Genomic DNA, 21,739 nt, shown 5'->3' on the forward strand with positions numbered 1-21,739 from the left:
TTATGGCTTTCTTTGAAAAGCCAGTTGCAAATAACAAAGTGCAGATGAAGCTTCGGTGTGGTAGTGTGGATACGTACAGTATAAGGAAGTTCTGTCTAGGAGATTGGAAATTTTAAGTGTATCCATTGTGACCCTCCAATCTTTCCTGGGAACTGACTTAGTGAGGTACTATTCATTTCTACGGTAAATTCATTAAAGCAATGTCAGGAAGTAAGGCTTCAAATCTTGTCAGATTTGAGGTGGAGAAACGGTTCAATTTCAGATAAGGCAGAAGGTACTATTGTTGTCCAATAGCATTTGGCGTTGTGGTCAAAAGGTTGGGAGGTCATGAGAATGGCTATGAGTAATTCTGCATAGAAGTCGAAGTCGAAGTTTCTTAATGTAAGAGATCTTATCCTAGATGAGGAGGTGCGCAGAAGAGATTCTGGCAAGATCTCGAGTTGTTGGTCCTGAAAGTTGATTGTAAAGAAGAGGCAAGTCAAGATCTGGACAACAGATGACTCGCTAGAAATTGTGGCAAGACAGGCCATAAGAGACTGCTAAAATCAGGAGAAAATTGAGAATGATGCTGTGAATATGGTGACCGAAGAAATACATGGCGTTGCATTTCTTACAGTGCACAATGCTGTTAAAGACAGTTTGAAGACAACAGTCATTCAATAGTGTTTTCTCAAAGGCGTTGAAGGGCAAATCAATCCCTGAAATCAACAGTGATAATAGCGACTGGTGAAACGGCTAGTACAAGGAGCAGTTTCGGCAAGTGGCTCCAAGTCAGTAAATGGAGATACTGGTATTGATGCTAATGTTGTGTCTCTCTCCATGAAAAAAGAGACATGTATATCCTCATGGCATGCCACTAATTCCCAGAGTTGCCATGATAGATGATGTGTTAATGTTAGCAGGTCCACAAGTTTACACACAAGCATTGGTTTGGCATTAATGCAGGGTATGTGGTGGAAATTCATGTCGATGGCTGATGAACTTCCAGGAGAGCTAAACGTGGAAGTTACACCATAGTTTTCAGCAAGGTTATTTTCGACATGGGCCGAATTGAAATGCTTGGAATTGGTTTATTCTGAGTGGATATGCTTTTATGGTGAAGCATAATAGCGGGAGCTATGAAGATCTTCATTAAGGTGGAGATTGTTGCTATTGTTACCAAATAACATTTAGTGTTGGAAGGTCACGAAAGATTAATTGATCTTGGCTCGTGGTAATGGTCGTGTGAATTAGATGAGAAAGTAAAAGGAACTCAGTTTTACTTTTCTAAAGAAATCTCCCTAGACCACGACATGAAGCAAAGCTGTGAGAGATGAGAACAAAATGTCAGATGTTCTATGGATATCTACACCTAAAGTTGATGATCACATAACTGCCAAGACGATCAGACTTCCATGGTGGTTACTACCTTAAACTATATCCTGCTGAATGAAGGTAGTGAACTACGGTATGAAGAAAAATCTTGCAAGAAGGGAGATTATGCAAGTCAGAGACTGCACACAAGATGAGCATATGTGACTGAAGATAGCAGCAGGATGAAAGGTAAGTCACCCAGATCAGAGATGGAAACCTTGGCAACAGGTTCTCTGATATGTGTCAAGGTCCGTGCGAGACCATTGATTCCCAGTGCAGTGGGAGATGTATTGCCCTATATATAGATGTGTTGATTAAGGGCACTGTACGTGATAAACTAAAGTTATGCATCACTTTAGTTAATCTTCTGACTTGAAGACATGAGCTGTGAAATTGTGTAGATAATAAGAGATCATGCTGGAGATAGAGCTCGGCATGTTGAGAACCAGTCTCCAAGTTGGAGATTGGTGTGATTGTAGGATTATGGAGCCTGGTTTGAAAGCTGTAAAGGCATCAGGCAGATTATTCGCTCGGATGTGGCTAGAGCGAAGCTTAGTTTGCTCAAGGTGTACATGAGTGCGGACTCATGGACTCAAGCAAAAGAAAGAATCCTAGAGAGTTGAGATTGTGCAGTTAAGCACTGGTAAATCTCCTCTGAAGAAAATCCTTTACAAGCTCCGTGGATGTAGACGATGCTAATGCATTTGAAGATGCATTTGGAGAGGCATCTGGATATCCATTTGAAGACGTACCTACAGATGCATTTGATAGCGGAAATCTCTCATGTCAAAGAAATAGGTGAATTCATTTGAAGAATGAATCAGTTTGCAAGCAGCTTGGTATGGCACACTTTGGTGGAGGGGGTGATTGTTGAAAGCCACCTGCAGTGTGAAACCAAACCCATAGCAATTCATTCACCAACCCCCAGAACGTCTGCACCGTTTCCTTTCTTGGAATATTAGGCCACCCACCGTCTCCCAAGTCAGGAATTGCTGCACCGAAATACACCTCCCTCTTGGTCAAGAAACGTGGGAGTTTTGTCCTCCATGGCTCTCCTATAAAAGGAGATGAGTTGTGAAGAGAAAATCATCCTCATTGAGGTGAGAGATCGGGCAGAGGGCTGAGCGCGAAAATGGGTTCTGGGGAAATCCAAAACGGAGGCCATTTGAGAGAGATAGAGAGATGTTGTGAGTGTTTGTAAAATTGTACAAACATATTGAAAAAATTGGATTTCTGCTTCAGTGGACGTAGGCAAGTTGCCAAACCACTTAAATATTGTCTCTATCTATTGTGAGTGTGATTTCTGGGCGGCCGAAGGCGCAACAGTTCATCAATTGAATATGTGTAAAATTATTCAACGAATGCAGGTACTGAAAGTTCCTTTTCTTGCTCTCTTCCTATTTATTATTTTTTGGCATCATGCAGATCGAAGCCTCATTTCCATTCGAGAACACCAGCTTTATTTTGAAATATAAACTACCATTGTTTTTCCTACACATATACAATATCATTGTAGAAATTAATTCCTCCACATGATACGCAAACCTTTGCACCCATTTCCTATTTGCAGAAATTATGAAAACTTTCTCAGTTACAAACATGTCCCTTTTTTTTTTTTTTTTTTTGAGTTAGTTTACAAATTACATGAGATCGATTGCACGGAAAAAGAAAATCTTGCCGGTGTTCAACGAGGAGAAAGACTGGAAACGGTAAGCCCATTTACAGAAGGATTTGTGACGGGAAAAGGATCTGCTATCTGCTGAACGATTCTACCCATAGCAAGTGCAGGCTGTTTTGGTTTAGGAAGTGGTAATATTGATTCGTCTCCCAACAGCACTACGACAGATGACATTGTGGGTCTATCTGCTGGATCCTCTTGTACACACAATAGCCCGATATGCATGCATTTCTTAATTTGTTGTGTAGTCAAGCTGGACTCCATCAACACAGGCTCCACAAACTTCATTTCTTTCCCTTCATTCCAAAGTCTCCATGCCTGTCATCCATATACATACACTCAAATTTGTTTAATCATTTCGTTATGAACTCAGTACTTTAATTTTCATATCCTCCCCGATATGAGATCAACTCGCCCGTTAATGAGTGTGAGATTGTACGTACGTAGGTGCAAGAGCTAGGGTCCACTAGGTACCCAAATAAAATAATATATAAAAATACAAACATATATATATATATATATATATCTAAGCCATATATATTATGTCCTGACAGATCTGGTATTTACAAACATGGAGGCATATATCACACACAATTTGTTACAAGACTCGTACGTACGTTACATATGTATATATAAAAACTAAAACATCAGTATATATATTTTTTTTATTTTAATGTGTCTAGTATGTTGATAATTATATATATTTGCAAATATTTTTTTTTTAATGTGTCTAGTATGTTGATAATTATATATATTTGCAAATATATTTTTTTTTAAAAAAAGTATTTGCTATAAAAGAATAAATAATGGAAAGAAACATACGTATGCAAGGAGAGTCTGGGCATTCTCGGTCAAGTAGAAGCTGCTATTTTTTTTGCCACTAATAATCTCAAGCAAGATGACACCAAAGCTGAAAACATCAGATTTTACAGAAAATAGTCCCTCCATTGCATACTCAGGAGCCATGTATCCGCTGTTTTGAGCATATATATAGCAATACAATGTACTTAATTTTCTTCTCAATTGAACACTAAAAATTAAGAAAAATAAAAGAGAAGTATACTCACTATGTTCCGACGACTCTCCTAGTGTTTGCAGTGTTCTGGTTCTCACCGAAGATCCTTGCCATGCCAAAATCTGATATTTTGGCGACCATTTCATGGTCCAGTAATATATTACTCGGCTTTAGATCCCTGTGAATTATTTTAAGTCGAGAGTCCTCGTGAAGATAAAGGAGTCCTTTCGCAATACCAACAATAATATTATCATATGTCTTCCAGTCAAGCTGACTGCGTTTCTCCGGATCTGGAATTCAGTAGTACTAGAACAAAGTCAGTGCATGGAAACATGTTTATTTTAGAGATACAAGGAACATGCCGATCGAGTACAATAACACACCTACATAAATCTAAGTCACAGAAAACTATATATCATGAGAAAACTATATTAATACTCATTTTCTCTATTAATATATGCATATAACCTATATATATCTCCAGCCGTTTCAGAAAAACAAAGTTCACAATCAATACTGGAAGCCCATCCAACGTCATAAATATATATACATATACATATATATATATATATATATTAGGACATGATCAATCGTGCGTCTAATTAGGTCAAATGATTATATTTAAGAAAATAATATATCTTTATTTTCAATTAATAATATAGTAAATAATTATATCAAATTCCATTAAAGTATTCAGTAAAGATTTCGTTTAACAAAATAGACTAATCTATTAAAACAATTTTTAATTTTTTATGATCATTGTTACTAATTTAGTTATAGTAGAATAATGGTTGATAATATAACTTAAATAAAACTATTATTATGCACATACAAATATTGAGGCTTAGGACAAGGCCTACAACGGAATAAAACTAACTTAAAACAAGTCTAATAAAAATAAAGCTCACGTGAGTCTGATTCTAACATAAAATAACTTATTAATTTTGTAAAAACTTAAGCTCATCAAAGAAATCAAATCCATGTAAACGATTAGTCTAAAAACAATTCAGCCATGTCTTAATTACTAAGGGGTATATATATGTAATATCTAATAACAAAATTATCCTTTATTAAATTTTACAAGAGAGTTACACTTCAAATGGTGAAGAGTCTTAAAGACGTGTTGGTAAAACAAAACTTAACAGACTTAACAGACTACCTTAACTGAAAAATAAGAAAAGTTAACAAAATAAAAATAAAAATTACTATTCATAATTAGATAACCACTTATCATAATATAATATATATATATATTGTAACATATAATTAGTGGCTAATTATAACGCTTGTCATGTCAATGAGCGGAAAGGTTGAAATAACAAATTACCAAATATAAAGAAATCAAGGCTTCTGTTGGGCATGAATTCGTACACAAGCAGCTTTTCCTGGCCCTCGATGGCACATCCCAAGAGCTTCACAAGGTTTCTATGTTGAAGTCGTGCAATGAGTATGACCTCATTTTTAAATTCCTCTAAGCCTTGCCATGATTTCCTTGATAGCCTTTTAACCGCTACTCCCTTCCCATCTTCTAGCATTCCCTGATGATCATCGAGTAGAATATTCTAACATCAGGCATATCTAAATTCAGGCCGATGAAGCAATATATATTCAGGCCGGCCACATGATATTGCATGGATTACCTTGAAGACAGTGCCAAAGCCACCTTGGCCGAGCTTATTTGACTCAGAAAAGTCATCCGTAGCTGCCATTATTGTTGACAGACTCATGAAATGTATGTCTTCCGAGCTTACCAATTCACCCTCTTGTGTAATGGCAACGCCGGTGGGGCTTGCCAGCTCATGTAACAGTGCTTTCTGGCTTTTATCGTCATCTGCATATATTTAATAAACATGAAAGTAATTAACCTTGTTGGTACAAAATTTTTGCTATAAACTTAATTAAGATGCGCCATAAATAGGCATGCATTTAGATACATGCACTCACTCACCTATTTGCCTTCTCTTCTTCCGCAAATGATAATTAACCGCACATGATCCAATAAGAACAGCCAAAACTGCGAGTGGTATGCACGTAACCACCACAAGCATCCAACTCTTCCATCTAGCCCCTGGTTTAGGACAAAAAGAACTGCCTGAATTCCTGAAACCTTCATTTAGTTTAATCATTAAAAACTATGGATTTTTTTAGAAATTTTTACAGCTCTCATGATTATATATATATATATATATATTTAGAACCTAGCTAGCTCTCAGGTCAAATTCTTTGTGCATGGTTATATGGTTACCGACAAAATTTAAGCCGTTAGAATTAGTTAGTCATAATTAAAGTGACCGATCGATTGATATAACAATATAATTCGATTGGCCTATATATACTATGAAGATTAATTAATCTTGGATTAGTGTCATGTCCTGAACTATACAGACAACTGAAAAAATTAGAAATGATATACACAAACTATTTTTACAATTCTATTTTAAATGAGAAGTATATTTTAGGTAGAATTTAAAATTCAAATTAGATGGAAAATTTAAAAAAAAAAAAAAAGTGATTTTGATAAGATGATGCTATCAAACTGGTTGATTATAAAATATAGTACTGAAAGGAATTTTATTAAAAAAAAAAAACAGTGTTAAGTTAAGGCGACAATATCTCGTGACAATATATAGTTTGTAAAGCACATTAATTACAAATAGTACTCATCAACGTTGAATCCTGAATTAACAAATTAAACGACAAGAAAGTAAGTACGTTTTATTTTTATTTTATTTTTTTATATCATTTTTAATTATTTGATCAGCATCGGCAGAAAATTAATTAATTGATCATGATCTAGTCACATCCCTACCTTGAGAAGCTGGGAGGGTCAAGTGAAAACTTGAGGCGTTGTAGAATCGGTACAGTTCAAACCTCATATTACAATTCCTGCTAACAATAATTCCACCTTGCCGATAAAAACAGCATTCCTGAAGCTCTCCAAAGGCAGACTGCAAACAGTTAGAACAGGACTCATCTGAGATGTCCCTAGTACATTGGACAAGACCATAGATTGTTTTCTTCCTTGAGAATTTAATTTCACCAGTTGCGAACATGCGTGTAGAGGGATCAAACGCAGTCTCGTTCGAGATGTTATTCATTAAGTACGTTAAAACTTGCTCTAAATGAACTGGATTTGATATATTCTTCTGCATTTGATTCTGCTGTGGATACTTCCCAGTATAAACCATCAAGGAAAAGAAGTTCTGGAAGGAGTAGCGAACTTGACAGAGTTCAAACCATATCATAGCATCTTTACTTCTGCACTGCTTTAAGATTTCCTTGGTTGCAGTCTGTATACAATTCTGACAAACAGTGGAGTTGACGTCTCCCCTACAAAGCGCCTGTCCATAGACTCTGTCTGAGTCCTGATCTCCAGTGGAGGTGCTGTAGAAACCTGTCAATGAAGTATTGGAAGGCAGAGACCCGAGGAGGAGCTTGAGGTTGTTTTCAAATGGGCTGTTGAGTTCGTAGTTTTTGATCGAGAACTCTGTGTTACAAAAGGTATAGAGAGGATCCCCACTGGCCGGCGTGGCCGAAAGCCTAGGGCGCATCAAAAGTGAAATAATCAACAAAAGCATAGCCAATAATGCATCTTTCTTATCCATCTTCCAAATATGGTTGAACATGATCATAGAATGAGTACTTTGGCCAAAAGTTAGTGGAGAAGGAAGGTAATTAACCTGACATCTGATCAAGCACAACTTGTGTCGGTCAGAATACTCTCTTCAAGACATACATGTCAGCCTTTGACAACACGATTTACCCTCAAACCTGTATGATACATTAGATAGAAACTTCCGCCCAAAAAGATTTTGGTCCGACTCTTTCTGATAGAACCGTTGAGCATTCCTCTGAAACTTCCCCGCTGGACGTTGATACTGAGTCGAAATATTTAGGACTGCTTCTCCGAATGGTGACGATGGGGACAAGTTTTCCCTTTCAAAAAATAGTGTTCTAAGCTTAAAATATTTGTAGTTTACTGCGATTGTTTGAAGCGTGCACGTATAAATTAACATCATTAATTAGATTCCTTTCTTTACTATAGTAACCGATAGTCGATACGTGCTTTCTAAGGACGAGCTAAACAAGCAGCTCATTGGAAAAATTCTAAACAATAGTCTATATATTATACACTATACCTTTTTTTTTTTTTTTTAATTTTACTTTTTACTAAATATTTAATATATAGATAATGAGTAGAAAAATTCAATTAATTTAAAAAAAAATTTAAAAATAAAAAAATATATAATATGTGATGTGTGAAAATAATAAATATTAAAAAACTTAATTGAAAGTTTGACAATTCTACTTGAAGATAAAAGATTTGACGAAAACGATGACTCATTCATTACGAATGAATGAAATGGCAATATTTCTTTGATCTTTTTAGCCAAGATGAATGGCAAAGACTCTAATGCACCTTGTTGACCAACCTGGATCACATTATTTTTTTCCCCAAAACCAGCCCAACGAAGCATGAAGGAACAGAATGAGTACTAAGCCAAGAGTTATTATTTCTAAATTATTATAATCAGTACGTACTCCACACGGAATATTAGGACTTTCTTATTGGTCATCATTTGGGCAATTCCAAAGGATTAAATTTCAAAGTTATTAATTAATTAATACTACCAAACCACTAGCTAGCACCCTTCTGACATATTTTTCTTAGATCATACATATCAAAATGCAAGAGGATTATATTTTAATTATTCATTAAACTAGTAATGAAGTAGCTGTCATGACTGATGCCCATAGTGTTAAACAAAACAATGCTATTCAATAAATCATGATTAGTTGAATTCTTTCTTGTCTTATTTGTTATATTTTTCTTAGATCATACATATCAAATCAATAAACCTGATCTTCTACTTTGTTATATTTGTCAATTCTTTTTTTTATTGATTTTCTTACTGATTTGCGCTTCCTGATTTTAGAAACAGTAATACTATATATCACATTTTTTTATATGATTTTTTTAAAATAATTATTTAATAATGATAAATGTGTTACATCTTACTTAATAGGATAAAAATATGATAATAGTATGGTGTATAGAATTTTCCTTTTAAAAAACGATATGCATCCGATAAAAGTTGCTAATTCTTATTTTATTTTATTTTATATATTTGTTTACTTAATTATCAAGAAATTATTTTTAAATGAGTTTTGTGATTTTTTTAATATTTAAAAAGATTTAAAAAATAATTAAAAAATGCAAAATAAAAATATATATTTTATACTTTTCGATAGAAATTCTCAGATCACTCTGGCCTTGGCCCTAGTAGGATCCTAATTTTAGACAGAATAGCGGCTCTCTATTCTAAATTCTTACATATCAGATTTTATTTTCTTCTAACCTCAGCTATTTTCTCATTTCCTTATATTCTCATTTCTTCAAATCTTAGAGGTTTGGAAGTAAGATAAGATATAAGATTTTTATCTCATCTTATTTTTTAATTATAATTTTTTAAAATTCTCATTTAAAATATAATAAACAATTAAACTTTTTTAAATTTTAAAATAATAATAATACTAAAAAATAATATTTTAAACTTTTATTTAAAATTAAAAATTCTCTTCTCACTATCCAAACTTACCCAAAGCTCTCAACGTATCTCTCTTCTCAAGCTCTTTGCTCTGTGAAGAGCTCTCTCTCTCCTCGAGAATTGCCTAAGGTGAGGGTGGAAACAGAACTCAACTAGGGGTGTTAAAAAAAAATCAGAAAATCAGAAAATCGTTCTAAACCGGTCAAACCGATCCGATCTGGAACCGATTTTCATAATGGAAAAACTGGCCAGAGTCGGTCTAAAATCTGTTCTAGGCTTTTTAGAACCGGACCGAGTCAATTCCATTTAATATGTATTTTAAATTATTTTTTTAAATATTATATATAATATTTTTTATTATGTACTAATAGTATTACTATATACTAACTACTAGTACTAATATTTAAATATATTAATATATATATAAAGTATACTATATAAATATCATAGTAGAATATATATTCATTTATATTTAGTAATATATGAATGACAGAGTGCATTCCTCATTATTAGAAATCATCAAATTATCAGATTATTTCGACCATAAAAAAGAGAACTCTAAACGGAAGACAATGATGTATGCATTGTTTTTCATATATATATATATATATATATATAAGCTCAAGAAAAAATATCTGATTGCTTAGCTTAATTGCACGTCAGATCACGTCAAATTAATTGACAAGCGTAAGACTCAAATAACATGAAAACCCATTAGCTTTAGTACTGGCAGATTTTTCTTTTTATTTCAGATTTTTTTTTTTCAATTTTTGTAGCAGTTATATTTATAGGTTTGTAGCAGATGTTTTTAGTAAAGCAGGTTTTTTTTAGTAAAGCAAATTCTTATAACAGTAACAGATTTTGGAATAAAAGTATAAAACAGATTTTTTTTCTTTTTTATAAATTTGTATTTTATTAAAACAAAAAAGCTAGATTGAACTAGACTGGAATTAGTAAAACTAAACGTTTCAGTTTAGAAAGGTAATCGATATGTAATTAGTTTTTGAAAATGCAAACTGATAGATACCGATTTAGTTCTATATATTATATATTATATTTTAAAAAAAAAATTTACTAAATATTTAGTATATAGATAATGAGTAGAAAAATTTAATTAATTTAAAAAAAATTAAAAAATTAAAAAAATTAAAAAATTAAAAAAATATATAATATATAATGTGTAAAAATAATAAGTACAAACCTAAATTAAAAGTTTCAAATCACGTGACCGAGTTTACTTGTTTGACAGTTCTACTAGAAGATAAAAGATTAGACGAAAACGATGACTCATTCATTAAGAATGAATGAGATGGCAATATTTCTTTGTTCTTTTTAGCAGAGATGAATGGCAAAGACTGGCATGCACCTTGTGAACAACCTGGATCACATGTATATTTTTTTCCCCAAAACCAGCCTAACGAAGCATTAAGGAACAGCATGAGTACTAAGCCAAGAGGTATTATTAATTCTAAATTATTATAATGAGTACGTAGTCCACACGGAACATTAGGACTTTCTTATTGGTCATCATTCTGGGCAATTCCAATGGATTAAATTTCAAAGTCATTAATTAATTAATACTACCAAACCACTAGCTAGCACCCTTCTGACATATTTTTCTTAGATCATACATATCAAAATGCAAGAGGATTATAATTTAATCATTCATGTCGATGACTCGTTGGTGATAAAGAAAACAATGCTCTTCAATGAACCATAAATTAAATTATATTTACATAGATAATACTAAATTATCTATGTAAATATAATATATTTAGTAATATATGTATGACAGTGCATTACTCATTACTAGAAATCATCAAATTATCAGATTATTTAGACCATAAAAAAGAGAACTCTAAACAGAAGACAATGATGTATGCATTGTTTTTCATATATATATATATATAAAAGCTAAAGAAAAAATATCTGATTGCTTAGCTTAATTGCACGATCTAATTAATACATGTAGATTAAGTATAATTGGCTCCAATTATTCCTACAGTTAGCTAGCTACCTTACTGTTTTAATTCCACCAGGCCAACGCATAATCAAGATAATAGACCAGTTGTAAAATCAGACAAAGAAAACTCAAAAGAGCTTAATTCAAACGAGAAATAAATCATCTTAAAACAAATTTCCAACAGGAAATCACTCCTTAATAAAACGAAAAGATGTCAAACACATGCACATGCAATGAATTATACATATATACCACAAGAAAAATCAAGCGAATATATATACGCGTGTTTCCACAACAGATGTTAAATTAATTGATAAGCATAAGACTCAAATAACATGAAAACCCACTAGCTCCTATACTGGCTAGATTTTTCTTTTTATTTCAGATTTTTATTTTTCAGTTTTTGTAGTAGTTATATTTATAGGCTTGTAGCAGTTTTTTTTTTTTTTATTTTATTTTTGAGTAAAACAGATTTTTAGAAGCAATTTTTAATAAAGCATATTTCAGTAAATCAGATTTTTTTTAGTAAGGCCTGTTTTTTTAAGTAAAGCAGATTTTTATAATAGTAACAGATTTTGGAATAAAAGTATAAAACATATTTTTTAAAAGCTGTTTTTTTTAATAAATAGATTTTTTTTTCTACAAATTTACATTTGATTAAAACTGAAAAGCCGGACCGGAACCTATAAAATTAGACGTACCGGTTTAGGGAGGTAATCGGTGCGTAATCCATTTTTAAAAATGCAAAACCAGTATATATTGATTCAGTCCTAAATTTAATCTAAAACCTGACCAGACTGAACCTGTTAGACTCCTAAAAACAACTGGAGGGGTAGTGCAAAATTAACTGATGGAGCGAACTTATCTTCTGACCGGTTTTGCCACATCAATAGGTGTGCGGTTTCAAACCGGACTAGTAATATAATTTTCTTTTTAGATAGCCAATGTGGTTTCTCAGCCAGCCATTTTAGTTAACTGTCGCTTTCATATTTTCTATCATTTGAAATTTCTCAAAAACAATTAGGTTTTATAATTCAAAATTCTCATCTCAAAAACAAAATTCTCATGTCATCATTATAACTTTCTCAAATTTTTATACAAAATATAATAAACAATTCAACTTTTTCAAATCCAAATTTAATTTTCTTAAATTCTAAAATAATAATAATATTAAAATATAATATTTTATATTTTCGTATAAGACCAAAAATTCTCATCCCAATTTTCAAATCCCAATTAGTATATGATCCCCGGTTCTAATTAGGACATAGCTAGGATACTTTTCGTGTGTATTTTGTCTTCGATCGGAGTTACTTATTTACTGAAATGGACAGTTAGAAATGGATATTTAGAGAATCTTATTACGCAACTCGAGATGAATATAAAATCATAAGTTTTTAAGAATAGCCATAGGGCATGGCCTGGCAAATGAAACATCTGCCACATTTACATTGAAGGGTGGGTCAATTACAAGAAGCATTACTATTATTATGATCCCTAACTATATAAATATTAAATAATATTATACATTTTAAGTGTTTTTTTATTGCTGTGCACTACGTCCACATGCACAAGACAAGGCATTAATGAAGTACAAATCCACTTGTAGCGCTTCATCGATCAACGTGGCCCAATATTGGAAATCGACAAGTCATTGACGGAGAGAAAGCTTGGACTCCTTGTTTCGAAGTGATCATTGAATCTGCCCACAGAAAATGCAGGTTGTTGAGGTTGCCAAAGAGACGATGTAGTGCTGTCACTTTTCAACATTACAACGACAGATGACATGGTTGGCCTTTCATTTGCATCTTCTTGAACACACAATAATCCAATATGCAAGTATCTTAGAAATTCGTCCGGGCTGCACGACTCCTTCAACAAAGGATCCATCAACTCCAAAACATGATTTCCTTCGTTCCATAGTGTCCATGCCTGCACCATTAATATTTAATGCATATGTTTAGCTAGACAAATTTTGGCGTCCATATGATTAGCTTCCAAATTAAGTATAATCTAATTAATTATCCTTGTCCAACAAAAAGAAAAATACTTACAAATGCAACGAGGCTAGGAGCACGTTTTGTTCTATGGAAGCCAGCATTTCTTCTCCCAGTTATAATCTCAATCAAGAGCACTCCAAAGCTAAATACATCTGACTTAATAGAATACATTCCTTGCATAGCATATTCTGGAGCCATGTACCCACTGCCAAATTATATATAAAAGAATGACAATCTGTTTTGAAGTGCATATATAAATAAAGGAAATTAATAATCTAGATTTTCTCATTTTTATCTCTAGATCTGACCTGCTGTATTAGGTATTATTTATATTGTATTCATGGTTTGGCAATGTGCTTATATCCACGAAAAGCATATTGCCAAACCATATAAATCTTAAGTCATGTAGGATTGATTCTATTTTTTTTTTCCCCTGTATTGTTCCTAAAAGTGCTTACTTCCTAGAATACATAGATGCATTGATATTTTTGTGTGCAAAGGCACTAAATAGTGCTATCGTTATTCTGATTAACTTTCGTTGTTTTGGTTATGAGTTTTGCTATGTACAAGTACAGTTGTGTACTAATCTGTATACCAATACTGATTCATTCATACTTAAAATTTAAATTAACACTGTTTTTAATAAAATCTATTTTTTGACCAATCATATCATATTGGTGCATAGATTAGTATACAATTGTGTTTACAACTATATTTTTCCTTTGGTTATAGAAGAAAAGTTTGACTATTTAGACTCTTTTTTTTTATGGTTTTTAAGTATTAATTTTAATTTGTTTGATTGTAATGATCATTTGTAAAATCTGGAATATAGAAGTGAGGAGTTGTTTTTATACACAATAAATTTATATATATATATATATATATATATGTATGTATGTATGTATCATCGAGTTAAAAATGAAAAATATGTACATGGCATGCGTGTTATGTAATAAGAATTCCAATTTATAAATCCAAGGAATTAATGGAATCGACAAATAAGAAAAAATTGTACTCACAAAGTCCCTGCAATTTTGGCGGTATTAGCTTCACCTTCGGTCCCCGCAAAGATTCTTGCCATTCCAAAGTCTGCGATTTTGGGGTTCAAGTCGTAGTCCAGTAACACATTGCTTGCTTTTAGGTCCCTATGAATGATTCTGAGTCGAGAATCCTCGTGAAGATAAAGAACTCCTCTTGCAATTCCACCTATTATATTAACTCGTTTATTCCAATCCATTTGTGCGCGTCCACTTCGATCTAACCATCAAAACCCCAAAGAAAATTAATTTATATTTTTAAAATTATCGAAACTCATTTATCATTATTTCAAGCTTGTCCACTGAGGGAGGACGAAAAAAAAGGAAAAAAAAGAAGAAGAAGAAGACAAGCCGGGGAAGAAATTAACGAACCAAAGAGAAAGACATCTAGGCTTCTGTTGGGCATGAATTCGTAAACAAGCAGCTTTTCCTCTGCATCTATGCAGAAACCAAGAAGCTTGACGAGGTTTTTGTGTTGAAGCCTCATTATTAGTAGAACCTCATTTGTGAATTCCTCTGAACCCTGCTCGGAACAGCAGGAGAGCCTCTTTACCGCTACTTCCTTTCCATCACTTAGGATACCCTGCAAAATACATATATAATTTGCTTGAGAATACCTTAGCTGCTTTTATCGATCAATAAACATAGAAGGTCAAAGGATACTTTGGGGTGTTCCAGACTTAAGCAATCAAGAAACCTCGATCGTCTTCATTAGTACTAATAGTCTCCTATTTTATAGAAAAGTAAATGTTACCTTGTAAACAGGACCAAAACCACCTTCACCAAGCTTATTTGAATCAGAGAAGTTGTCGGTAGCTGCTTGTACTGATGCCAAATCAATATGTGAAAAATCTGCATCGATACTAGTATTTGCTAGTCGACTGATACCTTTTCTCACCCCTGTACAGAAAAAAGAAGGGAGGTATCACTGGTGAAAAAAAGAATTACAAAATTGTAAAGCAAACCCAGTGAGATTCGTCTTTACGTTTTATAGCCTTTTTGTTCACAAGGCAATAAATGAAGGAAGCAAAAAGCACTAGCGCAAAGCAGGCTGATACAACCATGAGGGTAATGATGATCCTCATTTTCTTGCCACCGCCTGCATTTGAAGGCAATCATTTGTCAGGCAGCCAAAATGATCCATTTTTTTTCTGAATGATTTGTTAGTTTGTTTTCTTGCCACAGTTTCAAATTCACGAGGCTTACACAGTTCTATTGTTTTTTTGATCCATAAAATTTCGAGCAAAGTCCGATTGAAAGAGGCGCAATCATTGGTGTTAGACGTTGTTAATTAGTGTGATAAAAACTAGTCTGTAATAGAAGAGGGTGTTGTGGACAAATATATATATACTTACTTGCCCCTTGATCATTAGTTGAACTTGGAGATTTAGATGTGTCTCCATAAAAGCTGTATAACTCATACCTCAAGTAGCAACTACGACTAAGAAGTCTTGCTCCAATAGAGAAATAGCAGCAATTTAATACATCTGTTATGGCCCTCTGAAGGCATGAATTACAGCCATCACCAGACAAATCTCTTGTGCACTGCACTAGAGCATATATCTTTTTATCCTCAAAGGTTGCCTCTCCGGTAGCATACATTAATTTTGCTGAAAGGTGGAAAGCTGCTGCCTCCGTCGTAAGGTTATTCAAAGTCTCCTTAACAACAGATTTGAACTGTTCTGGTTGGGAAATATTCAGCTGGTTATCTAAGCCGATGTTTCCTGTAACATTCACTTGGCCAAAGAAATTTTGGTTGGAATAGCGCAGCTGGCATACCTCCTCCCATACAACTGCTTCCCTTGTGTTTGGGCAACCCTTCAAAATGTCTTTTGTAGCGGTTGCTATGCAGTCCCGGCAGGTTTCATTTGTGATATAATTGAGGCACATGTGGGCACCATAAACATGATCTGTGCCACTTCCTGTAGAGGTATCGTAGAATTTGGAAGCAGAAGCATTTGAGGTTAGAAAATGGAGGACATCGTTTAGATTCTTTTGAAATTGATCACCATCTGTATAGTTACTTTTGTTAGGACAAAAGCTATAAGGAGGGTCGGCATAGGCCAGATCCCATGGGAGGACGGCGAGAAAAGCAGAAAACGTAAACAATTGAATGAATTTTGGACTGATGTGGGGATGATTCATATTTTCCTGAGTACTTCAACTCTGATATATAGTGGCTGAATCTCTCTCTATATTGTGGCTGAAGGTGCTTTTGCTTCTTTTATACCTTAGCGGCCATAACCAAAAGACCCCATTCTTGGAGCAAGTATTAAAAAATACAATAAATAATTTAATTTTTATTTTATTTTATCACATTTAAACATTATAATTTTTTAAAATTTTCACACAAAATAAAATAAATAATTTAACATTTTAAAATTTTAAAATAAAAATAATATTTTAAAAAATTCTATTTAACGTTTAACTTTTATCTCATTATTCAAAGCTCTCAAACTAACGGGAAATTGCTTCAAACGATTCTTAGGCTAAAATACTAAAATTGTCAACCCATCATTCTTTTAAAGTGAAAAAATCAACAGTTTTGTCACGTACAATCGCAGTGTGAAACCGCAAAAGAATCAACTGCAACGTCAACTGATAACAAAAAATTAACAAAAACGCTAAATACAGTTATGGAGAATGCAAACGTCATATAATCGATTTAAAAAAGATTAGGATTTACGATTAAAAAAATTAATTTTATTTTATGTGAATTCTGTATTAATTCATTTTTTTTAAAAAGATTGTACGATACTTACACAACTATAACTATAAATATCATTTCTCAAAAATTAAAACGACATGACGTTGTCTTCGTGGTAGAGATCCACTCGGTTTGCTCTTTGCTTTTGTTCACAAAGTGGGTATTTGTGGATAAATTTCTTCCCAGACTGCGTTATTTGTCTATTTCCCCATTACACTGTATTCTCTCCTTCCTATTTTCCCGTCATCTCTGCTATTCAAAATTTTTTTCTTCTACTTCTTCTCAATCTCTTATTTTGATTTTTCTTTCATTTATATTTGTAACTTATTTCTCGGGTGATTCGTATGTTTTTTACTCTATGCTATTACTCCTTCACCTAGAAATAAGAAAGAAAACAAAGACTTATTTAAGTTGTTCCGGAGATAAGAGGCTTTCATATATGATAGAAGAAATGGGACCTAAAGAGTTTTGGGGAGAAGCAAGAAAGTAGAAACGAGATGGAGAGAGATAAGAAAGCAGGAAAAAATGATTTTTTTTTTTTTTAATCAAAAGTCATGCCCGATTACACGGGATTTGCAGAGCCGGTTGCAAGAAAAGTCTCCTTAGACTATTCTACAGCCGGTTTTCCGGCTTTGTGTCTTGCGTAACTTCCTGGATGCAGTTGATGTCGCATCATCCTCAAACATTCATTTAAGAAGATCAGACTAACGGGCAAGTCAAAGTTTTCTGGCGGTTTTCCAGCCATGTTTTTCTTGCATAACGAGATATAAACAAAATATGGTTTTCCAGTCATAACTTAAAATGAAAGGAGATAAAAATTGAAATTTAAAAAGTTAAAATTAATTATTTATTATATTTTATTTTAAAATTTAATAAAATTATAATAATTAGATGAGATGAATTAAATTGTTAAAATATTTCTATTTGAAATATTAATTATTAAGGGTCCCATCTACGTGGGTTCATTGATCGCCTGAACTCTAAATACTTTTCTTGTTTGAAGGGAACTCTAAATAATTGTGTATTGGAGTTCTTTATTTTGTTGTGATTTTATGAATGTAAATTTTGACGAATTAATAAATCAAGAACATATTTGAACTGTTCTGGTGGGAAATATTCTGCTTGTTATCTAAGCCGATGTTTCCTGTGAGATTCACTTGGCCAAAGAAATTTTGGTTCGAGTAGCGCAGCTGGCATAGCTCTTCCCATACAACGGCTTCCCTTGTGTATGGACAGAGCTTCAAAATGTCTTTTGTAGCAGATGCTATGCACTTCCCGCAGTTTTCATTTGTGACATAGTCGAGGCACATGTGTACCCCGTAAACTCTATCTGTATCATTTCTTGTGGAGGTATTATAGAATTTGGAAGAAGAAGTACTTAAGGATAAAGAGAGGAGTTCGTCAAGGTTATTTTTAAATGGACTGCCGTCTATATAATCAGCACTTGTGTTAGGACAAAAGCTATAAGGAGGGTCGGCATAGGCCAGCTCCCATAGGAGAAGATGGGAAGATGGAAGCTGGCCTAGAAAAGCAGAAAACATAGGCAATCGAATGAATCTTGGACTGATATGGGGACGATTCATGCTTCACCTCCCAGTAGCTGATTAATAATGGGAAAATCTCTCTTTGGAATAGCTGTTAAACATAAGGCCGAAGTCAAGTCAACAATTGTACCATTCCACTTCAAATCACTTTGTGGAAAGTATGTATTACCACGTATAAGGAAAAAAAATGCGTTAGGCCATGTTTGGTAAGTAAGATAAAAATTTTGAGTTAAAGATAAAAATTTAAAATATTATTTTTGAGTATTATTATTATTTTAAAATTTAAAAAAGTTGTATTAGAATTTGAAATAATTAAATTATATTTTTGTAAAAATTTAAAAAAATTATAATAATAATATGAGAATTTTAAATTGAAATAAAAATTTTAAATTGAAATGTATCTTCCAAACCTACCATTATTGCGATAAGCAGAAGTTTATAGGATCTCGATCGATGGCAATATGATTTTGAGGCTACAATTGTATTAATTACAAGGGGACCATGCATTCTGTCTTTAATTCAACGGTACGCTTTTTTGTATTATATATGTAATTTCCTGGATGTTTGATATCTCATTATACTTTAAGGCAAATTCCAGCATATATCTCATTTTTCTTGGACGGCTTGCGGTCAATATAGAATACTGATTACTGGCAGCTTGTAACGCCCAACACCTACTCTCATACGGAATATCACAATAATCAATTTTAAATTTCTACATCCACGTTTAGTCAGTTTGTCATGAGTTACCTGAGTCAAATCGTATATTTCTTCGTTGATATCATTTATAACCTTTTAATGAGGCCAAAATCACACGTAGACATATTTTAAAAAGATTAATAAATGATACAATTAAAATTTATTTATTGTAAAATAACATTATTATAAAATAAATTATATGACCACTTTGAGCTAATCGTCAAATGCATAGTACATAGTGCTAGCATAGTACTAGCACTATGAGTTGGCCGACATATGTATAGTGCATAGTGCTAGCATAGTACTAGCATAGTGAGTTGGCCGACATATGCATAGTGTATAGTGCTAGTATAGTACTAGCATAGTGAATTGGCCGACATATGCATAGTGCATAGTGCTAGCATAGTGCAGCATAGTAAGCTAGCATAGTTCCCTTTGTACGCCTATATATATCGTTGAATTCTTTAAGAAATTCATAAGTTTCATAACTTCTCTGAATTCTATCTCTCTCTCTCTCTCTCTCTCTCTCTCTCTCTCTCTCTCTCTCATTTTGATAGTTTTATAATACGTTATCAGCACGAAAGTTCTGACGATTTTGAAGCTAGTAGTCCCCTACTTCAAGTAAGTCTTTCAATATATTTTTGTAGTTTTCAAAATGAATATGAAATATTAAACATACTTATGTTCCTGATTTATATATGTAGAAAATGTCAAATCTTACAAAATTGGAATTCGTTGCTCTTGACATTTCTGGAAAAAATTATTTATCTTGGATCCTTGATGCTGAGATCCATCTGGATGCAATGAACCTGAGAGATACAATTAAAGAAGGAAATCAAGGGTCCCTGCAGGACCGTGCTAAGGCAATGATTTTTCTTCGGCACCATCTTTATGAAGAATTAAAAACTGAGTATCTAACGGTGAAAGATCCACTTATTTTGTGGAATGATTTAAGGGAGAGATATGAACACCAGAAAACTGTAATCCTCCCAAAAGCTCGTCATGATTGGATGCACCTGAGGTTGCAAGACTTCAAGAGTGTTAGTGAGTATAACTCTGCACTTTTTAAAATTAGCTCGCTATTGAAATTATGTGGTGAAAAAGTCACTGATGATGACTTGTTAGAGAAGACATATACTACTTTTCATGCCTCGAATGTGCTCTTGCAGCAGCAGTATCGAGAGCGAAAGTTCAAGAAATATTCTGAACTTATATCTTGTCTTCTATTAGCTGAGCAAAATAATGAGGTTTTATTAAGGAATCACCAGTCACGTCCTACTGGTTCTATATCATTCCCTGAAATGAATGGTACTAGATTTACATCATTCCCAGAAGCGAATGGTGCATCTTTTCAAAGGAAAAGGAGGCGTGGATGTGGTAAGAAAAACTATAGAAGTGGAGGTCCTAGAAGTGACCACACTAAAAGGGAAAATAATAGATATACACCGTACCGCCAGAAGTGGTTCAACTCAGAGAAGGGCAAAGGTCCTCAAAATAAATTTGTAAAGAAATATGAAGATGAATGCCATAGATGTGGTATGACTGGAAATTGGTCTCATACCTGTCGTACAGCTAAGCACTTGGTTGACTTATACCAATCTTCCATAAAAGAAAAAACAAAGAAATTTGAAACAAATTTTGCTGAACCATCATATGCTTTAGATTCTATAGATGGAGAAGATATTACAAGCCTTGATGTTTCTGATTTCTTTGAGGATTCTAGTGGTAGAGTTAATCATGGAAGTGTTCTTTTTTAATTAATGTATTTCCTTCATATTATTGTAAAATATTTTTATTCTGCAATGTTTTGTAGTAATGAAAGTTTTATATATTTTGTAGAATCATAAGTCTTATTGATGAACTTTCTATATCCGAGATGAATAATAAAGATGTATATCTGGCTGACAGTGCTACAACTCACACAATTCTTAAGGATAAAAAATATTTTCAAAATCTAACATTGAGTAAAGCCTATGTTCATACCATTTCTGGTTCATCGAATCTAATTGAAGGCTCCGGAAGAGCTTATATTGTGTTGCCTAATGGCACCAAATTTTGTATTTATGATGCTCTATTTTTTTCACAATCCAAAAGAAATTTATTGAATTTTAAAGATATACGTCGTAATGGTTGTCATATTGAAACCATTAACGAAGACAAGAAAGAGCATCTTCTCATTACTAAAATAATTTCG

The 21,739-nt window shown here is 33.2% G+C and overlaps 1 protein-coding gene across 1 annotated transcript; it reads right to left on the reverse strand.

The window, feature by feature from the left end:
* Nucleotides 1-2,808: 2,808 nt before the first annotated feature.
* Nucleotides 2,809-16,798, reverse strand: LOC122276763. Its single transcript, XM_043086669.1, has 15 exons — nucleotides 15,951-16,798; nucleotides 15,581-15,694; nucleotides 15,350-15,495; nucleotides 14,968-15,178; nucleotides 14,578-14,815; nucleotides 13,613-13,763; nucleotides 13,184-13,490; nucleotides 7,818-7,911; nucleotides 6,856-7,769; nucleotides 5,995-6,114; nucleotides 5,687-5,877; nucleotides 5,374-5,584; nucleotides 4,099-4,336; nucleotides 3,854-4,004; nucleotides 2,809-3,349 (listed from the first exon to the last, which is right to left on the reverse strand). The coding sequence occupies exons 1-15, from the start codon at nucleotides 16,738-16,740 to the stop codon at nucleotides 3,038-3,040; spliced, it is 4,188 nt and encodes a 1,395-aa protein (XP_042942603.1). The 5' UTR covers nucleotides 16,741-16,798; the 3' UTR covers nucleotides 2,809-3,037.
* Nucleotides 16,799-21,739: the final 4,941 nt, after the last annotated feature.

Source organism: Carya illinoinensis, chromosome 9 (assembly GCF_018687715.1).
Source record: "Carya illinoinensis cultivar Pawnee chromosome 9, C.illinoinensisPawnee_v1, whole genome shotgun sequence".
In the NCBI taxonomy this organism is placed as follows: domain Eukaryota; kingdom Viridiplantae; phylum Streptophyta; class Magnoliopsida; order Fagales; family Juglandaceae; genus Carya; species Carya illinoinensis.